This window comes from Rhinolophus hipposideros (assembly GCF_964194185.1).
Source record: "Rhinolophus hipposideros genome assembly, chromosome: 18".
NCBI lineage: Eukaryota > Metazoa > Chordata > Mammalia > Chiroptera > Rhinolophidae > Rhinolophus > Rhinolophus hipposideros.
In genome coordinates this window covers 49,027,415-49,052,465 of record NC_138064.1, presented here as the reverse complement: position 1 = coordinate 49,052,465, position 25,051 = coordinate 49,027,415, and the positions used below count along the sequence as shown (strand labels likewise).

Below are 25,051 nucleotides of genomic sequence, written 5' to 3'. Positions count from 1 at the left end.
TTTGAGTGATAGGTGGTAAATGGATAAATGGACGGGTGGGTGGATGGATGGACGGGTGGATACATGGGTGGACGCATAGACAGATGTGTATGTATATGTGTATAGTGGCTTGGGGACAAAAACCAAAAAATACTGACCTACGAGCAAACATGCCTCTGTTTCCCCTCCTGCAAAATGGAGCTAGTGGAGTGCGCGCCCTCCCTTCCCAGGACCAGGAGGAGGAGTGAGGCCACCTCCGTGATGCCATGGTGCTGCCAGCACCCTATCTGACCTACAGTTGATCCATTTGTAGGGACAAAATGGAGCAAACCAGACAGGTTTGACTTTGTTTGGGAGATGGTTGAACGCTGTTTTTGAAACTGGGCAAAGTCTCATCCTCTTTGTGCACGTTTTCTTGGAATCCAGCCACCGCCTAGAGGAGAGCCCTCCCGACCGCTCTCAGCCCTCATCTGTCCGTACACGTGCACAATGTGCACATGCACTCACAGGAAATTCAGCAGGTCAGAGGGACCCCCAGGCTTCCCAGGAGGTCTTCTGGGAATGGTCGTGAGGGAGAGTCAAAGATCGTGTTGCCTGGAGCCAGGCCTCTCCCACTGGAGAGAGAACTAGTTCTTTCTGAAAAATAGAGGAGATGACCTTGTTTAAAGCTTTCTCCACACTCTCCCCAAATCCCTTGTGGGAGAAAATATAAGGCCAGGCAGCTTTTATGAGCCATCCCAGCCAACTCCATGAGGCAGGAACTGTTAGCCCCATTTCATAGATGAGGAAACTGACCCTCAGGAGGGTGGGGCACCTTCCCTGTGGTTGCACAGAAGTGAGCACTGTGCTCTAAACCCCTGCCGCCCCCCAGGCCTGTGCTCATGCCAACAGCTACCTGGGAGCCTCGGGACAGCCTGTTAGTCATCCAGGCAGCCCTTCCAAACTGGTTTCCTCACCTGTGAAACGGGGTCCTGCTCTATTGTGAAAGAAGCAGCCTGTTGTGAGGTGGCAGCACTGGCTTTAGAGTCAGGGTGCCAGAAGCTCATCCCATTTTGCAAATCACTGCCATGGGGTCTCGAGCAAATTACCTTTGTTTCCTTGCCTAGAAAGGGTTGATGATGGCAACTTTGTAGGTTAATTATGAGGATTAACTAAGATACTGTTATCATATAACCATCTAGAAGGATGTATATTAATATGTTAGCAGAGGTTATCCCTAGGTGATGTTACAGGTGGTCTCACTTTCCCCTGTTTTCTCCTCTTTATTCAGTGGTGCACTGGTTAATGTTTCACAACCAGCTCACCAAAAGAAAAGACCTGATTTGTAGTGTTTGCCCATTTCCATGGTGTAAATACTCCCAGATGGCTGATTTCAAGCTACCACCATGATAGCTTTAAAGAGGCTTGGAAGAGATGTGCACAACTGGCTCTCACAAGCTGGTACAAGCCCACCTCAACACACCGTTTTTATTTTAACTGTGCACTGAATGTTTTATTTGGGTGGTAAACAGAGAGAGAGAGAATTAATAGAATACCTAGCATTATGCTGGACGTACTAGTTTTCAGTTCTCCCTCTCCTTCCTCCATCCCGGAGCAAACAGCTGGTTGACCTGACTGCTCAGCCACATGAAGTGGAGGCCCTCCAAGCAGCCAAGGCCTGTCTTGCTCCCCATCTGCCAGGCTCTCAGAACCTGGGCAGCCTTCAGAGGAGACTCGAAGGTCAACCCACCAAGGAAAAAATCAAGCAGGCAAGCAGGTCCTCTCTATTTCCTCAGGAGACGTGCTCTGAGCAGAGACATGCAAAGTTAAAACTTCCCTAGAGGAAATCAAGAAAAGTCCCAGAGTAGTGAAGGGCCTGCAGTGGAATACACCCCCAGGTGGCCAGTCTCTGACTAGCCTAACCTTTACCTTCAACTCGCCACATAGGAGGTCTGTGTGTATATAAATGAGGCTCTACAGATTTCTGAAGGAATACAGAAGCAGTGGAACATCAAATGGAGTCCTGACAGGCCTCCCGGTCATCAGGCGTGTACGACAAAGGAGCAGACACACACTCCCACACCCACAGAGTCTGGTTTCAGCTTCCAGCTTCTGGCACAAAGTACATAGATGCTCAAGAAATTTTTGTTAATGCTTGGTTTTTTTTATTAATGAATGTTTTTTATTCCTTTATAACTTGATCTAGTGCGGAAGGATGTAAGGCAAGGAAATGCTTGTTGAATAAATAAGCGTCTTAGCCCTTGCTAACTCCTGGTTTCACATGTTCCTGGGTATAAAATGTGACTAAATCTAAATGAGATGCAAAGTGTTAATAAAGGTTGCCAGTGATTTTTGGTTTCAAGTTTTTTTCTGGCTTTTCTGTATTTTTCAAATGTACCTTCAAAGAACATGGATGACTTTTATTTTTAAAAAGAATGTATATTCTAAAAATAACCTGTAAATAAAAAGTAAAATAGGAGTGGCATCAGCAGTTAGGGAGCGAGAGGCGTCGTGTCCATGCTGTGAGGCCGTGAGCCGAGGGCCCTGACACGTTGGGTGGGCCCAGCGTGGGCCTCCTTATGCTTCAGGACTCTTGTCACAGCTGGCTTCGGTCTCAGCCTCTCTTTCCACAGGCCTCCCCGCCTACCCGCACTGACTGTGCTCCCCTCCAGTAACAAGTCTGGGTCAGAAGTGGAAACAGAGGCAAGTCCTAGAGAGGGGAAATAAACAACAGGCGGCGCCACCGACAAATTAGAAATTCAGTGGGCCTGGCCCTGCCCCATCACTCGCTGTGGGGGTGACTGGTGTCCTCATGCCCCAGAAACCTGAGGAGGACCCTATAGTGGGAGCCAGTCTCACCTTTCCAGGCACACCCCCCCTCCAGGGCAGCGGTGGTCTCAGCCCCTTGCATATGACAAAGACATTGATTCCACTTCCCTCGAAGAAGCAGGGCTGCTCTGGGTAGAGAACACAGAGCCCTGCGTTACCTCCGTTAAAGCATTTGTTTGGTTATAAATGAGCCATCCCATGTCACGAGGAACTCAGCTCTTCTCTGTGGCCCAGCACTGCAGCTGGGGGAACCATTGTGTGTTTGGTGGTTGTCATTAGACACTCAGGTCGAGTCTAGAAAATGAGGGCTTAGAGGGTTGGGGAGAAGAAGTTCAGGCGGCTGTGACAGAAAACGTTTTCATGCATACACTGTCTTAGTTCCTCCATCACCTCTGTCAGTGGTTATAAGCACCCTGCTCTCAGAGCTAAAGTCACGGCAGAGCCAGTGGCCCAGAAGAGCCAGCCCAGGTGCCGCCAGACTCTGCCTCTGCGCGGTGGTGCACACGGAGAAGTGACCACCGGTTTCCTCAGAACTGATGTCTTTTTTGTTTTTTGACCCCTTTTATTCACAGACTGTACAATTCATCCATTTAAAATTTACACCTTAGTTTTGTAGTATATTCACAGCACTGGGTAACCATCACCACCATCAATCGTAGAACATTGTTATTGCCCCAGAAAGAACCCCTTTATTTTTTAGCAGTCACTCCTCGATTCACTCCAAGCTCCCCCCAGCCCAAGGGAAACACTAATCTAATTTTTCTCTCTATAGCTTTGCCTGTTCTGGACATTTCATATAAATGGAATCATACAATATGCGGCCTTTTGCGTCTTGCTCCTTTCACATAGCATAATGTTTTCAAGGTTCACGCACATTGTAATAGATATTAGTCCTTCATTCCTTTTCATGGCAGAATAGTTTCCATTGCCTGGTTATGCCAAATTTTGTTTTTCCATTCACCGGTTGATGGATATCTGGGTGATTTCCACTTTTGGCTATTATGAGTAATGCTGCTGTGAACACGCATGTACAAGTTTTTGTGTGAACGTATGCGTTCATGTCTCTTAAGCCACATAACTGATCTTTTAACAGTATATGTCTGAGCCTGTCATTTCTTTGTATAAAAACCTTCAGTAGTTTCCCATTGTACTTAAAATCAGGTTCAAAATTGTTAGCTTGGTCTACAAAGCTTACGTCTTCTGGTCTCTCCCCTTGTTCTTCTATTCCAGACAAGAGGTTCCTCCGACACACAGAACCTCATTCCTTGGCAGACCTGGAACTTGCCTCCCTTGGCCCTTTGTTTATCTAACACCCACTTATCCTGAGGTCTCAGCTGAAATAGCCCCACCTCAGGGAAGTCTCTCCAGTGCCTCAGATGAGGTTAGGTCTGCATGCTCTCATGACACCCTGCACCTCTCCTTAGCACGTACCACGATTTCAGCCAAACGATGACTTGCGTGATTATCTATTTAATGTTTCCCTCTTCTGTCATCATGAGCTCCAAGAGAGCAGGGCCTGTGTCCTTGTTTACCAGTTATCCTGGCACCTAGCATGGTGCGTGTCACACTTTGGCACTTGGTAAATACTAGTCAAATGAATAATGGATAATGATGGCAGCAAACAAGTCACTTGTTTTGAGGCTTCCTTTCACCTTGGGGTCTCCCTCAGGTGATGGCGAAACATAGGCAACTGCTGAGGCCAGGATGACTCCTTTCTCTCCCCAGGCCCCCTCGCTTCCTCACTCCCCTGACAGACCTCTGCTTAAGTCGGAATAGGTTTGGGGAAGCCACCCCACCCTAAAATAACTTGTGCCTCATGTGGTCCCTGCTATCACTTGCGCTCTCTCAGGACAGGCTGGTTCCCCAGTGAATGCGACTCAGGCAGCCCCCTGACCACCAGCTAAGCCAGCAGTAGCAGCAACCCATTTCCAAGGATGAAGTGAGGAGGGGTTCTCTGAGGCAGTTGCTTCTGTGAGTTGGGGAACTGCGTTATGACAAACCACATTCCCTTTAGTGAAGATTATTGCCTTTCTGTGTGTCTTGTTTGAAAAACTGTCCTTGAGGAAATTCCAAGAGGAAACTATACACCTTCTGAGACTTAATTGCTTTTTCAAAAACACCTGTTTTCATTTCCCCCACAGATATGCACTTATTTGGCCATTATCCAGCACATGACGACTTCTATCTCGTAGTGTGCAGTGCCTGTAATCAGGTCGTCAAGCCACAGGTTTTCCAGTCGCACTGCGGTAAGTGGACTCCTGCACCCGGCGACACATTGGCAGCTGCCGCTCGGAGCATATCACCTCCCGTTTGGCTCCCAGACGGAGTCTGGCCCTGTGTCTGTCTTAGCCCAAGGTGTTGGGCACATTCTTCCTGGAGTTCTGCCTCTGCTCACAGGCTAACTATTTTAGGAGCTGTAGTCCTTGTGCCGAAATGCTCGGTCCTGTCAGAACAAATGAGAAAAAAGCCTGCGACTTGTTTAGGTAGATGGGACTAGACTGAAACCATCAACCCAACCTTTTGGTGGCCTCCACAGGTGACAAAAGGGAGGGGAGAGCCGTAGCTTGAGGAACCCCTCCTGCAGCCTGACATTGTATTCTCCTGGAAGAGAGGGCCAGACAGGCTGTCTCCCCAGATCTACACAAAGGAGGGGTGGGAGCCAAGGGCAGCCCCGTGTGGGGGCCTTTGAGGGGCTACCCGAGGAAATGCTATGTGTATAAAGCCTCAGATTCAGCTTACCTTCTTCCAAGAATCCTCCAGATTTGTTTGGGAACTTGCTTTCCCTCTGTATTTTTATATCCTTTGTGTAATAAATTCCCTTCAGCTGGTCAACAGCAAACCCTGGGCTCCCCTCCAATGCACGTGCCATGAACATAGAATAGATAAAGTCCACACTGGCTGCTCCCCTCAGGAATGAATAAATAGCTATTCACCTGAGATAGAAAGTTACTTAACCTCTCTGGGTGGAAGTTTCCTTATCTTTAAAGGGGGCGTTGGACCAGACGATTTCCAATGCTGTAATATGCTATGAGTTCCAGAACAGTATTTCCCAATCTTTTTATTTAAGCCATGCTCCCTTTTGATGAACATAAAATCTAAATCCTTTACTGTTAAATTTCAAAGCACATTAAATACTGTGCCTTAAAAAAATCAAAGCAATTATAATATTGAATATGCTTTTGCAAACTACATGTTTCTCCTTTCTTACACTCAGAATTTCCGATTTCCTCTACCCCTTCAGTTATGACTATTCTATTATAATAAGTATAAAGTAAAGGGAGTTGAGCTTACCTAAGCTCTTCAGTAAATGTATTTGGGACTATAGAATACTATAGTTGGCCCTTGAACAACAAAGGTTTGAACTGCATGGGTCCACTTATAATAAGTGCGTTTTTTTTTCAATAACTATACAGTCAGCCCTTCGTAGCCATGGGTTTCGAATCTGTGGATTCAACCAACAGCGAATCGAAAACAGCAGCCTGCGGATGCTGAGGGCCAACTGTATGCATTGTTCTACTCCACGTCACATAGGGGCTTGAGGATCTGTGGATTTTGGTATCTGCAGGGGCTCCTAGAACTAACCCCCATGGATACCAAGGGATGGCTGTGGTTTTCATATATCTTAATATCATTTATGAATATGTGGATATATGATTAGACATATGTATGTACATATATAAACTTTGTGTATGTACTATAGGTATAACTTGTGTTTACAGTAAGTAGAAAGAATATCCGGGCTTTAGAGGCATTTTCATGCCTTTCTGACCTACACAGGCAGACAGGCCCCTAAAAGTTCAGCCAGCTCTCTGACCTTGGGCTGCTTGCTTAATGTCTCAAAGCTGTGGTGTTCTCATCTCTTCCATGAGGAGTGACTTCCACGGACACTTCTAGCTCTGGCATTTTCACATCTGGCAGAGTGAGCACGAGAGGCAGAAGTCTGTGCTTGGCATGAGATAGCCTTCTTGCGAGTGCTGTGGAGCAAATGACTCTCTCTTTCGTGGGAAGAGAGAAAAGGTCACGTCTCTCCCAAAGGAAACCTGAGGCCAGGTGGTGGTGCTGCCAGCTGAGGTGGCAGGTGGGGGTTCTAGCGTGGAGCAGCCGCGAGAAGGTCCACACAACTCGTTGGTCGGTGAATGGCCAGGGAAGCGCTGTGGTCAGTTGCTTCTGTTGGTCTCATGAAGACACAAAGCCTAGATCACCCTGAATGCGTTCATGTATTCATTCACATGCCATGCATTCATTTACATGTCATGTTCTGGGCCCTGGAATACAGCAGCGAATGAGGCAGATGAAAACCCCCTAAGCCATTAACACTTTCACTGGGAACTTAACTGACAGAGTCTTCAGTGGAAGGAACCTAAAAGGGTTCCGGCACCCCACTGTGCCCTGCAGAGTTCTGCCCAATATACGAGCCCATCTAGCCAGCGAAGGAAGCCTCTAGGGTTTGACTTGGCTGATACACGTCCCTCCGTCCATCCTAGGCCTTTCAGGGCAAGAGCCAAATCGAGCTTAGGGGGAGAGCCAGGGCATCTGCTCTGAGCGTAGCAGTAAATTAGTTTGGGGGTTTGGGTTACTGATCTCATCACCCGAAGCCCCGTCTCCACTGAGCTTCTTGCTGAAACAACTGACAGCAGCAATGAGGACACTTATCTTTCAGGTGTGTGTCCCGTTGATTCCCGGCGGGCATTTATCAAGCCCAGGAGAACGCAAGGCAGAGCTAAGAAACATAGCAACTCTTCAGGGGCAGTGAGGATTTCTTTTAGTTTCCCTAAGAATTCTTCCTATCGTTTCATGACACTTCTTTTGTCTTTTTTTGTTGTTGTACCTCCCATGACGAGCCTTGCTATTTTCAACAAGTTAATAAGAATGCCGTTGTGCTCAAGTGCCAGGAACAGTGCTAAGTGCTTTCCATATCTTTCGGTGCATAATCCTCTCAACAGCCCTACAAAGTAGCGCCAGTATGATCTGCATTTTGAGCTAGAGGAAGCTAAGGCTTAGGGACGCCTTGCCCAAGGTCTCAAGGCTAGGCAGGTGGGGAGCCTGATTTTGAACCCAAGCAGCATCTCTCCAAGGTGAGAAAAGTGTGTGCTTAGCCTGCGTACTAGTCACTGCCTCTCTGCACAGACTCCAGACTCCGGGGCTTGGCATTCACCTGCCAGGTAGCACGTTGTACATACTATAGGGCTTCAAACTCAATTTTGTTGGCAGCAGAGCTTTTTCCCCAAAGGAATCTCATGTAGAATTCCAATCTGTAAATATATATGCGAAGCAGAGCCAGCAGGGCTGCAGTCGGGCTTGAGCCCCACCTACCTGGCCTGCTCCTGACTTCCCAACCTGCCAGGGTTCCACGGAACAGTATTTGAAGTTTGTTGTAGTAGAGGGAACATGGGCTTTAGAGGTAGACACAGCAATTCACATGACTCCCCATTAACTGTGTGGACAGTTCGTCTCCTGTCTCTCCATCTTGTCCGTAAAATGGGTACCCTACCTGCCTCGTGGGGTTGTTGGTGCAAAATTACTGGTGGGAGGGACCGTCCTGCAAATATACCAGAGCGTGGCCTCATTTCCTCCCCACTTGTCCTTGGTATCTTTCCCCTTTGCTGCAGCTGGATTTGATTCACCCCTCTTAATAACCATAGAACTCTGTTTTCCTGTGCCACTTCCCACCTTTTGCTTTGCACTTCAGCTCTCTGTGGACTGTCTCAGCACATCTAGCAGCTTCTAGGATCCTTTCAAAACCAGGAATGGCCCTTTTCCATCCTATTGCCAGCACCCAGAATGGTCCTGAGCAGCAGAGCTGTGGTGCAGTCCGGGGACACTGCCCGGAGGCCAAATCCCAGCTCAGCCTCTGCTCAGCCCTGAGACCCTAGACTTGTCACCTTGTTGGATGACAGAGCACTGGACTATGTGTTCTCTTAGAAACTTGCTCATTCTCAGCGCCTGTGATTCGGCTCCCAGATTTTAAAGGTCATGCAGAGAGATGGGTACATGGCAGCACTGGAGATCTTGGTATCCCACTTGTTTAGGTTTAAAAAGTGTGTGTGTGTGTGTGTGTGTGTGTGTGTGTGTGTGTGTGTATTTAGGCAGTTGGTTCTGGGTACTTTTGAGGTTGGTGAAAAAGCCATTGTAGAAGAATCATGAATTTCGGAGTCAAACAGACCCAGGTTAGACTCTTGACTAACATTTGCTAGCTGTGTGACCTTGGGCTAATTGACCTTTTGAGCCTCATTTTCCTTTGAAAGGAAGGTGATCATTCTTGCTTTGCAGAGTTACTAGGAGAAACAGAGATAAAGTAGTTTCCTGGCACACGGTAAGGAAATAAAGAGTAGCTATTATTGTCAATAAAGTGTGGCTATTTTTTATTAAGTTGAATGTTTCTTATGAAAAAATGGGAAACCAATTCAATCAAGTACTTCCTGTCTTCTTTTCTTGCCCCATCTCGGGACTTGCACACTGAGCTCAGCGTATGGACTGTGGCCTGTGATTCATCTTCTGCTTCCCACACTCTTGGAGGCAAGAATTGTCTGCTTGAAAATGATCCCACTGCCAGGAGTCCTGAGGATCTGGCTTTCTAACTATGCTTTACATGCACATTAGGCCCCAACATCAGCTCCTTTGGAAACTGCCTTGAAGCTCCCAGGATCTCTCTGGGGTCCCTTGCCAAAGACCATCTGGCCTTGGCAACCTTGCGTACAGGGGTCACACCTCTCCCAGGACTGGCACATTCCTGATGCTTCTGACTTGTGCCCCAAGCTGGTGTCCCAGACGTAAAAAGTGCGGGAGACCTTGTACTTAGCATAGCGTGGAGGCCCTCTGGAAGCCAACCTCTGCGTCCCGCCACCTGTGTTGGTCACCTTGGGGGTCTGTCTCCTAAGTCTGTGCAAAAGCCCTTTAGGTACTTTGTAAAAACCTCCTCCCTGGAGATCTAGAATTTTAAGGGGTTGGTTTTTTTCTAATATCCCTTAGATGGGTTGATGAGATTATTTAGGGATGGCTGAAGAGCGGGGGAAACAAAAAGTCCTACCTTGAGAGTCTTGATCCCACTCAGCAGTCCCCCTGTCCCTCTCAGCTGTCCATCCCACGTTGTAACCTGATGCATTGATGTGAGAGCCTCGTGGTTGGGAATAGCCTCTCTTCCAGCTCTACAACTTATTAGCTGTGTGACCTTGGACAGGTTGCTTTGCCTCTCTGTGCTTCAGTTGCCTTATTCTTTAAATGGGGATAGTAGTTTTTTTTCATAAGGTTGTTGTGATGATTAAAGGCACTCACAAATTGAATGTACTTAGCACAGTAGTAAAACAAAGTTGGCGTTTAAAAAAAAAAAAGTTAAGCTATCATTAACCAAATGAGGAGCTATAGACAATTACTATAATGAAACCTTGTCCAAAGGGCTTTCAGTTGTGATTACTGCGGAGTGGGAGAGTGCTATGTGGGACTCTTCCTGTTATCTCAGTGCTGTGGCGGGTCCTAACCTCAGCCCAGAGAGTGTTGTTGCCATTTCTTCCAAAGAGAATCTCTGTGTGTGTGGTGTGTGCACATTCGTGTGTGTGCGTGCAGATACGTGCATGTGTGTTTATTAGGGGAGGGGAATCCTGTCTCTGCATGCAGGCATGTATAAAAGCTCAAAACAAGTGCATGGTGCCTGCAATAGAAAAGTATTTTTATGACTTTTAGTAGTAGCATATTTTTAATCAATTGGGAATATTAGAATTAAAGAGAAAAATAATAGGTGAACCCAAGTTGTAGTTTTGTAATTGGATTGAACATTTATGCATTTATATGATTTGCCTAAATGAAAGGAGTATGATTTTTTTCTGTTCTTATCTCCTAATATAATTACATAATGAACTACTGTAAAGCAAGGTTTCTCAGCAGCAGCACCATTAACATTTGGGCCGGATAACTCTCTGTTCTGGGGCTGCCCTATGCACTGTCCGATATTGAACAGCTTCCCTGGCCTCTGCCCACTAGATGCCAGTAGCAGCCCCACCCCAGTCACGACAACCAAAACTGTCTCCAGGCTTTGCCAGTGTCCCCTAGGGGACAAAATCACCCCCAGCTGAAAACCACTGCTGTAAAATATAACCTCCCCATTTGTCATGTATATATTCTGTGCTTTTCTATATTTAAAATTTTCTCCAGGTTAAAATGTATGTGTGTCCACATGCACACACTAAGCTCAGAAATAACTTCTGTGGAATCACATGTAGCAAGTTTACTATTTCAGCTTCCACAGAGCTGGTGGTCATCAGGATGACGTCGCCATCAGAGTCACATGCAAAGCGTAGAACATGATATCTTACATAAATCCATAAATTACAGTCCTTCCCACCTCGAAATTAAGGGCAAAAACCAAGCAATAATACATCCATACACACAGATCCTTCAAAATTTTTCAGCCACATTTCGTGCTCACTCTCCAGAGACACATACAGTCCTATACCCCATCCATCAGACAGAGATAATCCTTGGATGTCACTGCTACTTTAAAAAAAAAAAAAAAGCATTAGAACCAACGAATCTAGATATTCAGTAGACAAGAGAGGATTAATATTTTTTCCTTTTTCTCAGAGAGGGCTTTTTATTCCCTTTTCTGATTATATTTTTCAGTGCCCTTCAAGTAGCTGTTTTGCATGTTGATGGTGATGCATCCATAGAATTTAATGAACTGTGAGCTAAAGCAGAGAGGCTGAGCCGCAAAGTAAATGAGTGACAGCAACTCACTCCTGGAGGCTGGCACCTCCATTCCTTCTGGGCACGTCCAGATGCCAGTATTGGTTGTGTACCAAGAGCAGCAGAGCCCAGCAGTGCTACACATGGGAACCTCATTAATGAGGTTCCAGGGTGTTCTGCAATCGTTCTTTTTATTTTATCCATCTCTAGGTTACCTCGAATTGAGGAGGAACCAAACTATTTGTGCTTCTGAGCCCTAGAGAAAGACAGTCCTTCTCGATGTCAGCACCTCCTGGCCCCCAGGGGCTCATCATGGCTCATTGGCCCACAGAACATTTTTCCTGAAGGTGCCGCAGTGCAGGGTGTGGGGTTTTTTGATCAAGTAAGCTGAATTTGTTTGTTGAGATTAAATTCTGTTTTTGTTAGTGTTAGTTGTCTTTTATGAGACTAGGTTGTGTGCAGCCGAGAAGTATAAAATAATTAAAGGAAACTGATCTCATCGAACATATTCTTGGTCAAGTCTGACAATAAGACTTGGCCCGAGCGTGTGAATCTGTGCAAACTTTGTTTTGTTAGTAGGATTCTTTTCTAACTTTGATGGATGTATCTCTGATCCAGAATTAACTCCTGGACGGATAAGTCTTTGGGGCTCCTTATGATCAGAAACCATACCTGCTGTTGTTTTCTTCTTTTCTCTTTCCATCGTCCCGTGTAAAGTTCGGGTGATAATGCTCGATCCTAAGGGAGGAAATGATGGACCGATGACCACATGGTTAGACCTTAAATCAAGCATTACAATGGAGAGAATCGACAACACAATAGGACCACAGTTTGCTCCACTTCGAATTGTTCTACTTTGAACTTGCTGCTGCTCAAATTAGAGTTAATGCTGGATCTAAAACATAGCAGGTTGACCTGGTCTCAATCCCTGGCTTTTCTTATTACTCTGCTAACGAAAGACAACAATAACAATGACAATAGTAACAGTAAAGCTAATACACTTGTTGAGTCCTTACATGTGCTAAGCTTTTTATGTGTTATTTAATCCTATAGCCACCCAAAGGTGCTATGGTCGTATGATCCCCATCTCACACCCAAGGAAAGGGAGACTCAGGATTTAAGAAATGTGCTCAAGGTCAGACAGATGGAAGTGGCAGGACCAGGATTCCAACCTATGTCTGACTCCAGATCACTTTAACCACTATATAGGTTGGATCTCAAACTCCCTGCAACACCTTAACTAAACTTTGATACAGAAAGGTCATTTGTGTCCCCTGTGGGATGCTGGATTCTAAATAACAGGTGCCTGGGAGCAGCGGAGCTCCCTCTCTCTTTCTCACCTTTCTAAGCTACGCCACTGATCCTGTCTGCTTACTGGCATAAGTGACGAACTTGGGCACAATTTTGAGGGAAGGAGGAAAGGAGAAAAAAATCCTTTATAGTGAATGTGTTTAGAGCCTTAGCCGCAGCATTTTAAATAGACCTTTAAATCAAAAAATAAAAAGAAGGAAGCTTGTAGAAGAGGTGGAGTGTGCACCACCATCAGTTCTGCATATAGTTTCTTGTTTGTCTCTAACAAGTGAGCAGATCAGGAGACCCACAAGCAGTAGACGATTTCCTCTAAATTCAGCGAAATTCCCTTTTTTGCATGTTTTTGTGAATTAAGTAGAAATGTTATAAATAAACAAATAGCAGATGTAAGGGTACAGCTGAAATTTGGAAATAGATTACTAGGATCTTCATAACCTTAGGATTATTGAATACATCTTTAATTGAAAATAAACTTCTACTTATAATCTTATCAAACCGTATTTCTTTTCTTTTCTTTTTTTTTTTTCTAATTGGGGAACAGTGTGTTTCTCCAGTTCCAAGTTGCTGTCCTTCAATCTAGTTGTGGAGGGCGCAGCTCAGCTCCAAGTCCAGTCGCCATTTTCAATCTTTAGTTACAGGGGGCGCAGCCCACCATCCCATGGCAGGAATTGAACTGGCAACCTTGTTGTTGAGAGCTCGTGCTCTAACCAACTGAGCCGTCCGGTTGCCCCTCCAAGCCTATTTCTTGAAGGCTGAGTCTCTTAGATTACCTTCTTCAAGTCACGTGACTTTGATTCATTCATTTATTTGAAAAATATTTATTGAGCACCTACTCTGTGCCAGGCATTCTTCTAGTGCCGCAGATATAAGGGCATGGCTGCGTTCTGGTGGGTTAAATAACGTAAGCAAAAATTCAGCCGAGCCTGCTGAAGAGCCGGCAAGGTGTGTTTGTGGGTTCAGGGCGGTGGGTGGGGAACAGAACTGCAGAGCCCTCCAGGCCAGAGTCCAGCCATTGGGTTTTATTCTGAGTGTGGTGAGAAGACACTGGAGGGTATTGAGTGAGAGAAAGACGTAATGTGGCTTATATTTTTAAAAGGTCACTCTGGCTGCTTGGAGCAGCAGGGCAGAAAAGGGTAAACTTCAGATCCGTGTTGGAAATGTAGCTGACAGAATTTGCTGATAGATTGAATTGGAAAAGAGGGATCTTGGCCCGAAAGCAGCTGAGGATGGCGACCCGGAAGCCGAGAGAAGAAAGCGTTTCAGAGACCAGGTCAAATGCCAGGACGCTGAGTGAGAGGAGGAAACAAGAGGGGCTGTCATTGACCTTGACAACCACCATTTTAGCTGTGTCTCTTAGGACTTTTTCCAAGTGCAAGTGACTTCATTTTTACGTCACTGATAGACCTGTTTTTAGGCTAGCAACATCCTAAGTGTTTTTCCTTATTTCTGCTGAGCTCAGCTGCCACTCAACCAAATTGTCAGCTGGTCCCTCTGCCCTGAGTCTGTGTGTCACCGACTGTACTGCAGAGTCACCTGTGAACATGGGACACTGAGCGCCTGAGGGCTGGACAGTGCCTTTTGCATCCCCGAGTCCCAGCGTGGAGCACATTTCCTGATGGTGCACACACAGGTGGAAGGAAGGAGTCCTCCAACCCCCATTCATGTGCTCCCAGCACCCTCTGCTCCCCCAGCGCCAGCATATATGGCGGCTCTGGCAAGTGCTGTTTACTCATCCGTGTCTGTCATGCATGCGCGCGCACATGCACACCCACACTCCAGACTAGGAGCTTCAAGGAGCCAGAAGCCCCATCAACATGCTCACCATTGTATTCCCTGAGTTAACACGATGAGCGTAGGATCTGCAGTTGGTGCTCAGTATACTTTTTAAACAATGAATCTTGGGAGAAAGGACAGAGGAAGCAAGCAAGAAAGGGACGTTGGCTTGCCAGTTGTGAACAAGCCAAGTTCCACATGTGAGAGAATACATTCATTGAGAAGATAGGACTCCTTGAAAGTTCGTGACCGTCTCTGTTCAGATACGGTTGGAGAGGTTGGAGAGGCTGACGCAGGGGAAACGTCCTAACTCACTGAGCGCTGCTGCTTTGATCCGGGACCACAGCGGAGTTCTGGAGGGCTGGCACGGTAACATGACCCCGGGCCTCTGACTCATCACTGGCTTGCCCTCACTGTGCAGGCTCCATTCCATTCCTCAGAGCTGTTTCAACCGCAGAAAATTAGGGGAACAGTCATCGCTTTATTTAAATCCGAGGAAAGAATGTGGCCAGTACTGATTCAAAAGGTCATTTTGGAATTCTCCCTATCCTGAGCAGTGAGCAGAGCAGCATTTCCCAAACAGTGTTCCTTCCCTGAAGTAATGAATCAGTACTCTGACAGCTCGAGTTTGGGTGGATACATACTTGGGAAACCGTGTGAGCCAGATTCCGGTCTGCGGGGAGGTTCACAGCACCTATTCGCCTATCACAGCACTCAGAGGGCTTGGAGTGCAAAACAAAAGCGTACCTCTTTTGCTTTGGAGCCTCATCATTCTTAATTTATCTGAATTCAACCACATGCACTGGGTAATAATAATAAGGCACTTTTGTTTCTAATAACACAAGCCCATTCCTTCATCTGGTGCCCAAGCAGAGAAACAAAGATCTTTTCCGACCCTGGAGGAGAAACTGATCATGGAAAGAGTCCGTTCTCCCCAAACCATGTGGACTGTACTTCATGAGCAGAAGGGTATGGAGGGTGGTTTTGCTTATACGTGACTCACACCTCACATCATGATGTTAGAACCCAGCTCCTGTCAAAGCTGCAACTCCACTGTCAGAGTTTTCATTTTGGAAGGGCCTCTGGAGCATTTGCTAAGAGCACTCTGGAGCACTAAGCTCCTTCTTAGTGCTTTGCCTGCGGTCACTGAGAGCTGCCTCCAAAAGGGTCACACACGAGCAATCCAGGTACAGGGTCACCTTGGGTATGGTGCGGATGTCTAAAGAAGGTTCTAAGCTCTGTTGTTTCTAAAGCCAAAATGCTTCTTCCCATCATTGTATATTTACTATGGTGGGTTTTCTTCCCACTCAGCCCCTCCCAGGAAAAACGTGCTGTTAAAGTGATGTGGTGTCTTACACTTATTGGCATCCTGGAATCAAGGAAGTGCTGTCATTACCATTTTGGGTAGGACTTTCCCTCTGCTCTTTCACAGGACCAGCCACTTCTGAAAAACGAGTGCACATTGGGCACTGCTGCATAGGAGACACATGGGAAATAAATAGGTCCAAGGGAAAATGTAAAGTGGAGGAATAAATGATGAAAGAGTGAATAAACCGTTTCACTTTGATGAATCCTACTTCACATGGAATGAATAATAATTTTTTTCCAGAGAAAGCAACTGTAGTCTTTGTTTTACAAAACTGGAATAACACATTTCTGACGTTTGGTTACTGACTAACCCTCTTGGTTGTTTATTAGCATCATAGATGCTTTTGCTTTTCTCCCGCAGGAATTATTTCTTCAAATTCCTGAGCCTTCTCCAAGGGTGTTTTTCTAACACAAGTGTGGCTTTCTCTGTGTCATGGCTATGGTTTTCTGCTCATCTCTATGTGATGAGCCCACTCATCTCTTCAGTGAGTGCCCACCTCCTCCAGCAGCCCTGCTGATCAATCCCCTTAGTAAGGTGACATTGAGGCCGGCCCTGACTGACCCCCTGACTCAGTGACCTGCGTTCCTGTCATGTTTGAGGAGTCATTCTGATGGTGAGCCTATCTCCAACTTCAGGTGAATCAAGTTCCCCATGCATTTAAGGAGGCAGGGCTGGACAGCACCTCTTTTAAAATTCTTTTAAAAGGCTGCTTTCTTAGCCACCCCTGTCATATTCTTACCACTAGTCGCCCTCGCCCTAGGGTATGGTGGTGAGGAACCTCTGTCCTCACAACAAGCGTTTGCCTCAGCTGTTCTTTGAAAGGGGGGTGAAGTTGGTGGTGTTTGCCAAGAGGGGCTGAGGGACCAGTGAGCAGGCCCCGAGGAGACGGGGTGCCCATGAGAGCTGCCCTATTCTGTGGCTTGTAATGTTTGTGAGCCAGGAAACCATCAGGCTGGTTTGACCACCACGGGTTCCCACGCCACAGGCACAAGAGCCATGTTCCTCTCTTTTCTCTTCCTGTTGTTCCATCTCCCCACCCCCACTCACCTGCAGAACTTGCAGACCTGTCATCAGTGATTTAATCAATGTTACTCTGATCCTGCATTCTATCCTTTTTAGGTTGTTTGGTGTATTTATTGTTAATATTTGTTTCATTATTCAGCCAGCACTGAAATTGTGTTGGACTGGCAGCACAGCCCAAGGGAAGGATCATCGGTCTTGTTTGGATTTCATTTTGGGGGATTTGGGGGGGCGGGGGGGATTTCCCCCTGGGGACTCAGTGAACCTATATTTTTCCTATGTGTCTCCTATGCAGCATTCCCTGACCATTTTTCAGAAGCGCTTGGCCCTGTGAAAAATCAGACAGAAGGTCTCATACAAATTGTTATCTACAATATTTGCTTGATTCCAGGATGCTATTGATTTTATGATGCCATGTCCATTGAATAGCACCTTTTCCCAGGTACCAGGAGCACCTCCAGGACAGTCTTTCATCCAAGCAGCATCGATGAGCAGAACGAGATGACAAAACAGGGCACTGTCTGGGGAATAAGCCAGTAGCAGCTTCTAGTGCCATGTGACTAGGTCATAATTAACCCACGCACATCCCTTCTTTTCTTTCTGCAGTCAGGTACTTCATCTTCCCTTTGGTTTAGAATTTAGTTCAAAGTACAAAATAATGAAGCTATAATGGCTTGGGGAGTTTCCTGTTTCTGGTGATACCCCCAACAAATGTCATGTAAATTAACCTGGTCCCATGGCAACTAGGCTACACAGAAAAAAATCACACGGCTGCCAAGTAGTAATTTTGGAGTGTGGTGTTAGTTTTCAAGTGTAAAGATGATGAGGGGAAGCCTTACTCTTGTTTTATTTTTGATTTCTAGTTCAATTTATGATGGTCGCCAGAGAATGTTAGTTATGTTATTCATTTTATAACTTACGATACTTCCTTTGTGTCTAGTTAGCATGTGATCAGTTTTTATTAATGTGTCATATGTAATTAGAAAATTTGCATAATCTGTTTGTGTAGAAAGGTCCGTATATTCATTGTTGTTATTCAAATCTTGTGTATCCTTACCATTTTTGTCTGCTTGGTCTGTAATTTCTGAGAATGGGGTTTTAAGCCTCTTATGATGTCTGTGTGTCTATTTCTCCTGGGACTCGAACAGCTTTTACTTTACAATTTTGAGGCGGTGCCATTGGGTGCATGTAAGTTTATAACTCACATCTTTTTAGAGGTGGAGCCTTCATCCCTATCAATGCTTTTGCCGTAGGCCCTATTTTATCTGATTAACATTGCTACTCAATTTTCTTTTGGTCAATGTGTATTTGCCTTATCTCTTTCCAATCTTTTATTTTCAACTTTTCTGTGTTATTTTGTTTTAGGTGTCTCTCTTGTAAGCAGCATATAGCTGGCTTTTTAAAAAGTCCAATCTGATAGTGTCTTATAATAGGTGAGTTTTATCCATTTACATTTATTGTGAGAACGTTATATATTTGGACTTATTTCTGTCTTTTAATTTGTGGCTTTGTTTACCTTGCATTTTATTTGCTTCTTTGTATTCCTTTCCTGCCTTCCATTAGATTAGCAAAGTTTTCTTAACCTTATTCCTGTTTTTTCCCCTCTTCTGTTTGGCCACAATGGATTTTATTTCATTTCTCCATCTATCTATGTACATAAATCTATCAATTTGTTCAGTGATTATCATTAAATTTTTAACATGCATACTGAAGGATATTTTTTTTACTAGTAAAGACTACAATTATCCTGGACCTTTCTTCTCAAACAACACAAATACCTTTGCATATTTTTCTTACTTAAAGTCAACTGGTAATTACAACAAAGAATTGAAATCCTGGCACAAAAACTTGCCATGCATTCTCAGCCTCCTGACTCACGGGGATTAGAAGCATCCAGATTGACTTATAAAGCATGAGTTTTTTTGCTAATTTACTCTGTTTTACACCCTGGGGTCCTTTGGGTTATCTCTCAAGTTCAGAGTGGTACAGTCATTCTTAGCTCATAAAAATTTATCTCTCAAATCCTGAAAATGTTCTGAAGTAGGATTGGACAAAAGAACTTAGAATTCTAGGGTCCACTGCTGGGACCTGTCCCCATGAATGCTATTTCTCATGTGTAGTGATTTCCAGTGAGAAAATCAAGGGGCAGTTTCTCCCTGTTAACACCTGCTTACTTGTCTTGATTTCCAATTTTTAATGTGCATGTGAATTCCCTGGGGATTTCTTGCTAAAATACAGGTTCTGATTCAGTAGGTCTGTTTCTAACATACTTCCAGGTGATGCTGGTGCTTTTGGTATACGGACTACACTTTGAGGAGCAAGTGCTTGGAGAATAAAGCTTTGTTAGGAAAATTGGGGTTTCGGCTCTAGACCAGGGTTTCTTTTTCTAATTAAAAAAATTCTTTTTTTATATAAATTTTATTGGGGAATATTGGGGAACAGTGTGTTTCTCCAAGACCCATCAGCTTCAAGTCTTTGTCCTTCAACCTAATTGTGGAGGGCACAGCTCAGCTCCAAATCCAGTTGCTGTCCATCCCGGAATTGAACCGGCAACCTTGTTGTTGAGAGCTTGCGCTCTAACTTACTGAGCCATCCGGCCGCCCCTCCAGGGGCTCAGCGACAGCTCATTGTCTTCAGTCTAGTTGTGGGGGGGTGCAGCTCACTGGCCCATGTGGGAATCGAACTGGCAACCCTGTTGTTCAGAGCTCGCGCTCTAACCAACTGAGCCATCCAGCCATCCAAGTTTTCTTGCTGTTTCACAGAACAATAGATACAGGAAGAAACATTGTCTTTGAAGTGGCTTGGGGTTTGGGATCATTTTAATTCCAAAAGTCTTCTTAAGGCCCAACGGAGCCCTCCCTGCCCCCTCCTCCAGACTGGAAGTGAATGCTCATTCAGTCCTCTGTGAAGTCCCTTTTGCCTCCATCCTTCTGGAGATCAGCACAGCACATACTTTAAGTCTCAGGCCTGTCACTGTGTCACATAGATGTGCCTCTGTGAGTCGGTGCCCAAAGGAAGAGCTTGCCTGGGCCCAGGAACAGGCTTCCTGGTAATTTATGTTTAAGACAAGCTTTTAATAGAGATACACTTTTAAATAGTAACCAGGAAAAAGATTCTCTCCTCTTAACGGGTATCCATTTATAGGACTCAGCTGTTGAAGCTCAAGGGTAGCATTAGGCTTAAGTTTAATCTTCTGTATACCGTAATTTACAGCACTGAGTAAAGCATTGTACATACAACGATTTCAGTCATTTGCCGTGACAAATAGCTATTGCTCTTGGCGGAACAGAAACGCCATCTCTGCTTTCCATTTATGAATATTGAATGGTCTCAGGCAGGCTTTTGCTGTAAGTTTTTAAAGGGGAAATCCCCACTGATCACATCTCCTCCCTGGCCCAAAATGTAATTTCCCTGCCGTGAGCACCAGTCAGCCCTCTCCATTCCAGATGGCAGTTCTGCAGCACACGTGTGTTCCTGGTGAAGCCTGCACAGAGCACTTCTGACAATTCCAAGTGCAAGTCGGGCTGCTGAAAGCTGCAGTTTTGGACCGAATGCCTCAAGCTGTTAGGTAGAATATTTAGCTGGTGGCAGGAAGCCACTAACAGGGACCAGGGAAATATCTTAGAGGTGATAATCTGATGCAAGAAAAATAGAAGGGGTGTGATTCTGTTGGATCCCTGACAGTGAGACCATGGTGTCAGCTGGGGAAATTGAAACTAATGGGGGCAAAAAAAAGGAGCGGGAGGATACCCAGGCTATAAGTCTCTAAGGAGCCACTGTTGAGGAACATAGAGGCACATATATCGTCCACCAGACTTCCTCTAGTTCAGATATTTTATTTCCTGCCAGCTGGGAGGAGACAAAATGGATATTCAAATATGACGCTCAGGTAGAGTGACCAGCTTATCCCAGGAAGCCCCTTAAGTTCAGATTGGCTGGTCTCCTTAGACTCAGGCTTCCAGAAATTTCCCCTCAGCCCCCGTTCCCTTCCCATGGACGACCATTCTGCACCAGAATCCTTAACCTGGCATCCTTTGATTTGTCCCACGTTTCTGAGTACCCACTAGGTGCCATGCACTGCACTGATGGTGACATAAGGAGTGAAGGGCAAATGTGAGTAGAGATGGTGAGCAAGTGAGACAGTGCTCTTTGGCCTGCTTTTCAGTGCTGTGACGTAGACCTTCCACGGTCACACTCCCGAGTGCTACTTCTCAGCCATAGCTCTAGAAGATGGTTCCTTTGAAAACAGAGATGAGAGGCTTCTGTTCTCACTACCGCCTTTTAAGGGTGATTGTATATCTTTAGAAATATCTCCAGCATCTTGCCGTTTATGAAGCACTCTCACATAGCTTGTTCATTTTGATTTTCATAACAACTCAGATGGGTGGGTGCTGGCTTCCCTGATTCATAAGCATTAAAGAAGTTCCAGTGACTTTCCTGAGGTCACCCAACTGATAGGGGCGGAGCTGGGACTAGTAGTACAGACTCTCTCACCCCAATTCATTTTCCATGAATAAATACCCCAGTGGGGGAAAAATGCGCAGTACCAGTGAAATCGTGTGTCCTCTCTCAGAGGCAAATTTGCTTTTATGAAACTTCCAACATTTGCAGTTTCTAATTCCTGACTTACATGCAACGAACATATTCCCTAGCTTTCTCATATCTCTTTCACATGGGCTCTGAGCTTTCTGTAATAACTATCTGAAAAACAGTCTTACAGTTTTGACTCTGAAGGAATATTATACAGTGTGCTTATAGGTGATGATCTACCCTTTCATTTCCTGACCAGAAAATTCCATCAGAACAGAAGTTACAGTCATTTCAGCAGACACTAAGGGCAGTTGGTTGTGTTCTGCATGAGAATAAACCGTTCAGTATTCTGATTCATTACAATGGGTGATGAGAAAATCATGCAGACCAAAAACTCCATGTATGTGTTTCATGTGAGTAAACCCACTAATGAGAATGGGTTTTGGCAGAAGGCTAAGCATTGATATTCCTGCCACCAGAGCTTAGAGTTGCTTGTTAGTATTCCGAGAACTAGAAGAGCGACAGAGCTACAGTACGACTCTATCTTGATAGCATCGCTCATTCCCAGGCCTTAGATAACTTTTGTGAAGCAGGAAGATGAGAGGACGCAATCAGAGAGAGAATTGTATACAAGTGGCTCAGGAGACCTGGCAGTTTAGGACGCCTTTGCAACCTTGCTGTGACCCTGCACCTCCCTTTGCCCATCTCTGGAATGGACATGGTGGTTATGTGCCAAGGTTATTATTAGAAATGATAAACTTGAAAATGCCTTGGCATGTGACTTGTGCTATAAATATGCCTCTCTGCCATGTGGAAAATAGGAGTTTTTAGCTGAAACATATAATGAGGTGAAGCAGGGAACATCAGTCACTGGCAGCAGCAGCATTGCCAGAGATGGGAGGTGGGGCTGGGGAGCCAAGTGCTTGTCTAAGGAAGGAAAACGGAGAGACCATCTATGAAGCAGTCGGGGGCAACATGATGAAATGGTCAAAACAAACAAACATGAAATTAACGTTTGGACATCTGACCTGCATTTATAAACGAATAGAGGGATTGGAGATGAGCCCCTGCTTTTTCACATTGCAGGCTCTGTGCTCCAGCTCTGAGCATCCACTGAATTCCAGAGAGTTGGGCCTGGGGAAAGAGGAAGGTCCAGGCAAACCAGTGTCCATGTGGGGGTCAGCTGCTGTATTTGAAGGAGGGTTATGTTAGCGAGGCATCAGAGGGGTTAGTAACCAGCCAGACCCTGGAGCCAAGCTGTCTGGGAGTGACTGTGGCTCTGACCTTCAGCCAATCCTTCAATTTTTCTGGGCCTCAGTTTCCTCATCTACAAAATGAGAATATTAGTACCTGTCCCAGAGATTGACAGGAGGATAAAATGGCTAGATATGAGTGCAATGCTTAGCAGAGCTCCTGGTACCTATATAAATAAGCATAGGGAGGCACTTCTCCAGCCTTGCGAATTCCAGCACACGGCAAAGAAGAAACACAAACTGGGTTGGTTGAGGCAAGCTCAGCTCCAGAGGATTGAGTGTGTTAACCGTGAACTATATGGTCATTCCCAGAAAGAGCATCAGCTGGATGGAAGAAAGAAGGGCCACAGCTGGAATGATGCCCAGCCTTGGCTGGACCCCTAGCTGGAAGCAGAGGGTTGTGGAGGTCTGGCCTGTGCTCAGGTGGGCCACCGTGAGACTTACCCTGTGCCTCCTTCCATCCCCAGGGAAGTTGGAAGCTTGGGGAATTGTTTATCTGCAAAAGCAGATTCCAGTGGCCAGTGCCCTAGGAATTCTTGTCTCCTTATCTCACAGGAATCCCTCTTTCCCAGAGTCATTTCCCAATAGTGTATCTCTACTCTAGAATCCTGTAAAATCATTCCTTTGTTATCTGTCTGCCTCAGCATGGGCGAAATCCCTCTCATCTGGGACTTGTGTGTGATGCCTGCCATCTTGCCTCACTGCGGTGTGTGGGCAGGTCTGCTCTCTGCCACACACATCTTCAGAATGACTGGATTTCAGGCTTTCTGAGGAAGTGTCTTTAAAATCACCGGTGAAAGGAGACAGCAGTCATGTGCTAGTTGGTGTTTGCCAAAATGTGGCCTTAAAATAGGAAGTAGTGATGTCTCCTGGCATGAAACCTGGTTCCCCTTGGGCGTACACCCATCCTGAACAGCTCCTTTAAAACCAGAAGCAATTTGTCATCTTTTGATTCTCTTCCAACACTGTCCCTGTCACAGGCAGATAAATGAGGCAGCATATGGGTGTCCAAACGCCAGATCGGCTAATCCCAGCGGTTTCCCGTGGAGCCATCACTTTGTGAGAATGGGGAGCACACTAGGGTGGTCCCTGGCTTTGGGATTGTAACCATAAGCACGTTTTTTCATCGCATGTCCCATTTACATGCGTGAGATGCTTTCAAAGAATCTCCCAGCCTCCAGTGTGCCACTGGTAGGTGTATTTCTCATTTCAGAATCTTGAAATGAATTATATATTTGCAAGCTCAACATCTCATGTCTGTAGTTCCACAGAATGCCACTTATCAAATCAATGTTTCGGCAGAAGCCAACAAGCACCCCTGAATCAGAAATAGATAGGGGTTGGACTTGATGTTCCAAAAAGCCTTGATTGCAGAGAGCCAATGGGAAAGGTGGATGTGTTTCAGTTCACCTCGAGTTGCATGCTCTGTGTGTGGCTTGAAAGATGCCAGCACTGTTTCTACACAGCCCATGTAGACTGCAGATTTTCTTGCTTGTGTGTATCTAAAGTTACCAGCTTCCTCCCAAGGGCGCAATAAGCAGATGAGGCCTCCTGATGCTTCTTAGTGGCCAAAACATGGGTGACCTATGACGCTCTGCAAATGAAGTAGAAGCCTGTGTGGCAGATGGACTCGGCTAGCCAGGGCAGGCCTCGTGCCCATGCCTGGGCGCTGAGTGTGTTGCTGGTCTGGCCAGACAGCTTTGATTTCTCCCGTGGCTATCCGTCACACCATCACCCGCGCAGCTGCCGGATTAGCTGGGTATCCACAGTTGCAAGGGCCCAGGCTTGGCTGGATCAAGTGAAGTTCATCCCCACGCACAGGAAAACCGTCTGTCCCGATGGTGTTATAGTGAGTGGCTGAGTATCGTGGAGGCGCCCTGAGAAAGGAGCATATATGGGGCATCTTCTTGAAGCTGCATCTGCTGATCATGGAGCAGGTCCTCACGCAGGCCACGAATGCGGGCGGCCACACAGAGTCCCTAGCCAGCTTCCAATTATTTATGGCACTGAAGGAGAAATCTAGGATGAACTTTAACATTACATAAGTCCCCCAGTTGAGCGTCAGCCAGTGGCTTCATACTAGAAATCTTATAAGGGCGGGGTATTTCTTTTCATGGTTTCCCAATTAATCAGTAGTTTTAATGAGCCACAAAATGACCCAGTGGGGCTGAGAGTACCGCACAGGAGGGTGATTCACATGAGGTTAAGAGATGGGTCCAGGTTCCTCTCCTGCCTCTTCCAACCTCTTCTTCATCTACAGATTGTGTACGTTTGCTGCATGTCCTATAGAAGGTTGGGGAGGATCATATGAGTTAATGAATGTGGTGCTATC

General features: G+C 45.8%; 1 protein-coding gene across 6 annotated transcripts in view; it reads left to right on the top strand.

The window, feature by feature from the left end:
* Nucleotides 1–25,051, top strand: part of ATXN7L1 (ataxin 7 like 1) — a gene marked incomplete at its 5' end in the record, with an annotated part of 221,273 nt that overhangs the window by 72,070 nt on the left and 124,152 nt on the right. For 5 of the 6 annotated variants that reach the window (XM_081079567.1, XM_081079564.1, XM_081079565.1 and 2 more), the window contains one exon: nt 4,929–5,033. The exons of the other annotated variant lie outside the window; for it this stretch is intronic. In XM_081079567.1, the coding sequence (XP_080935693.1) occupies nt 4,929–5,033 (105 nt within the window). The remainder of the gene's footprint in view (nt 1–4,928; nt 5,034–25,051) is intronic. 6 annotated transcript variants of the gene reach the window in all.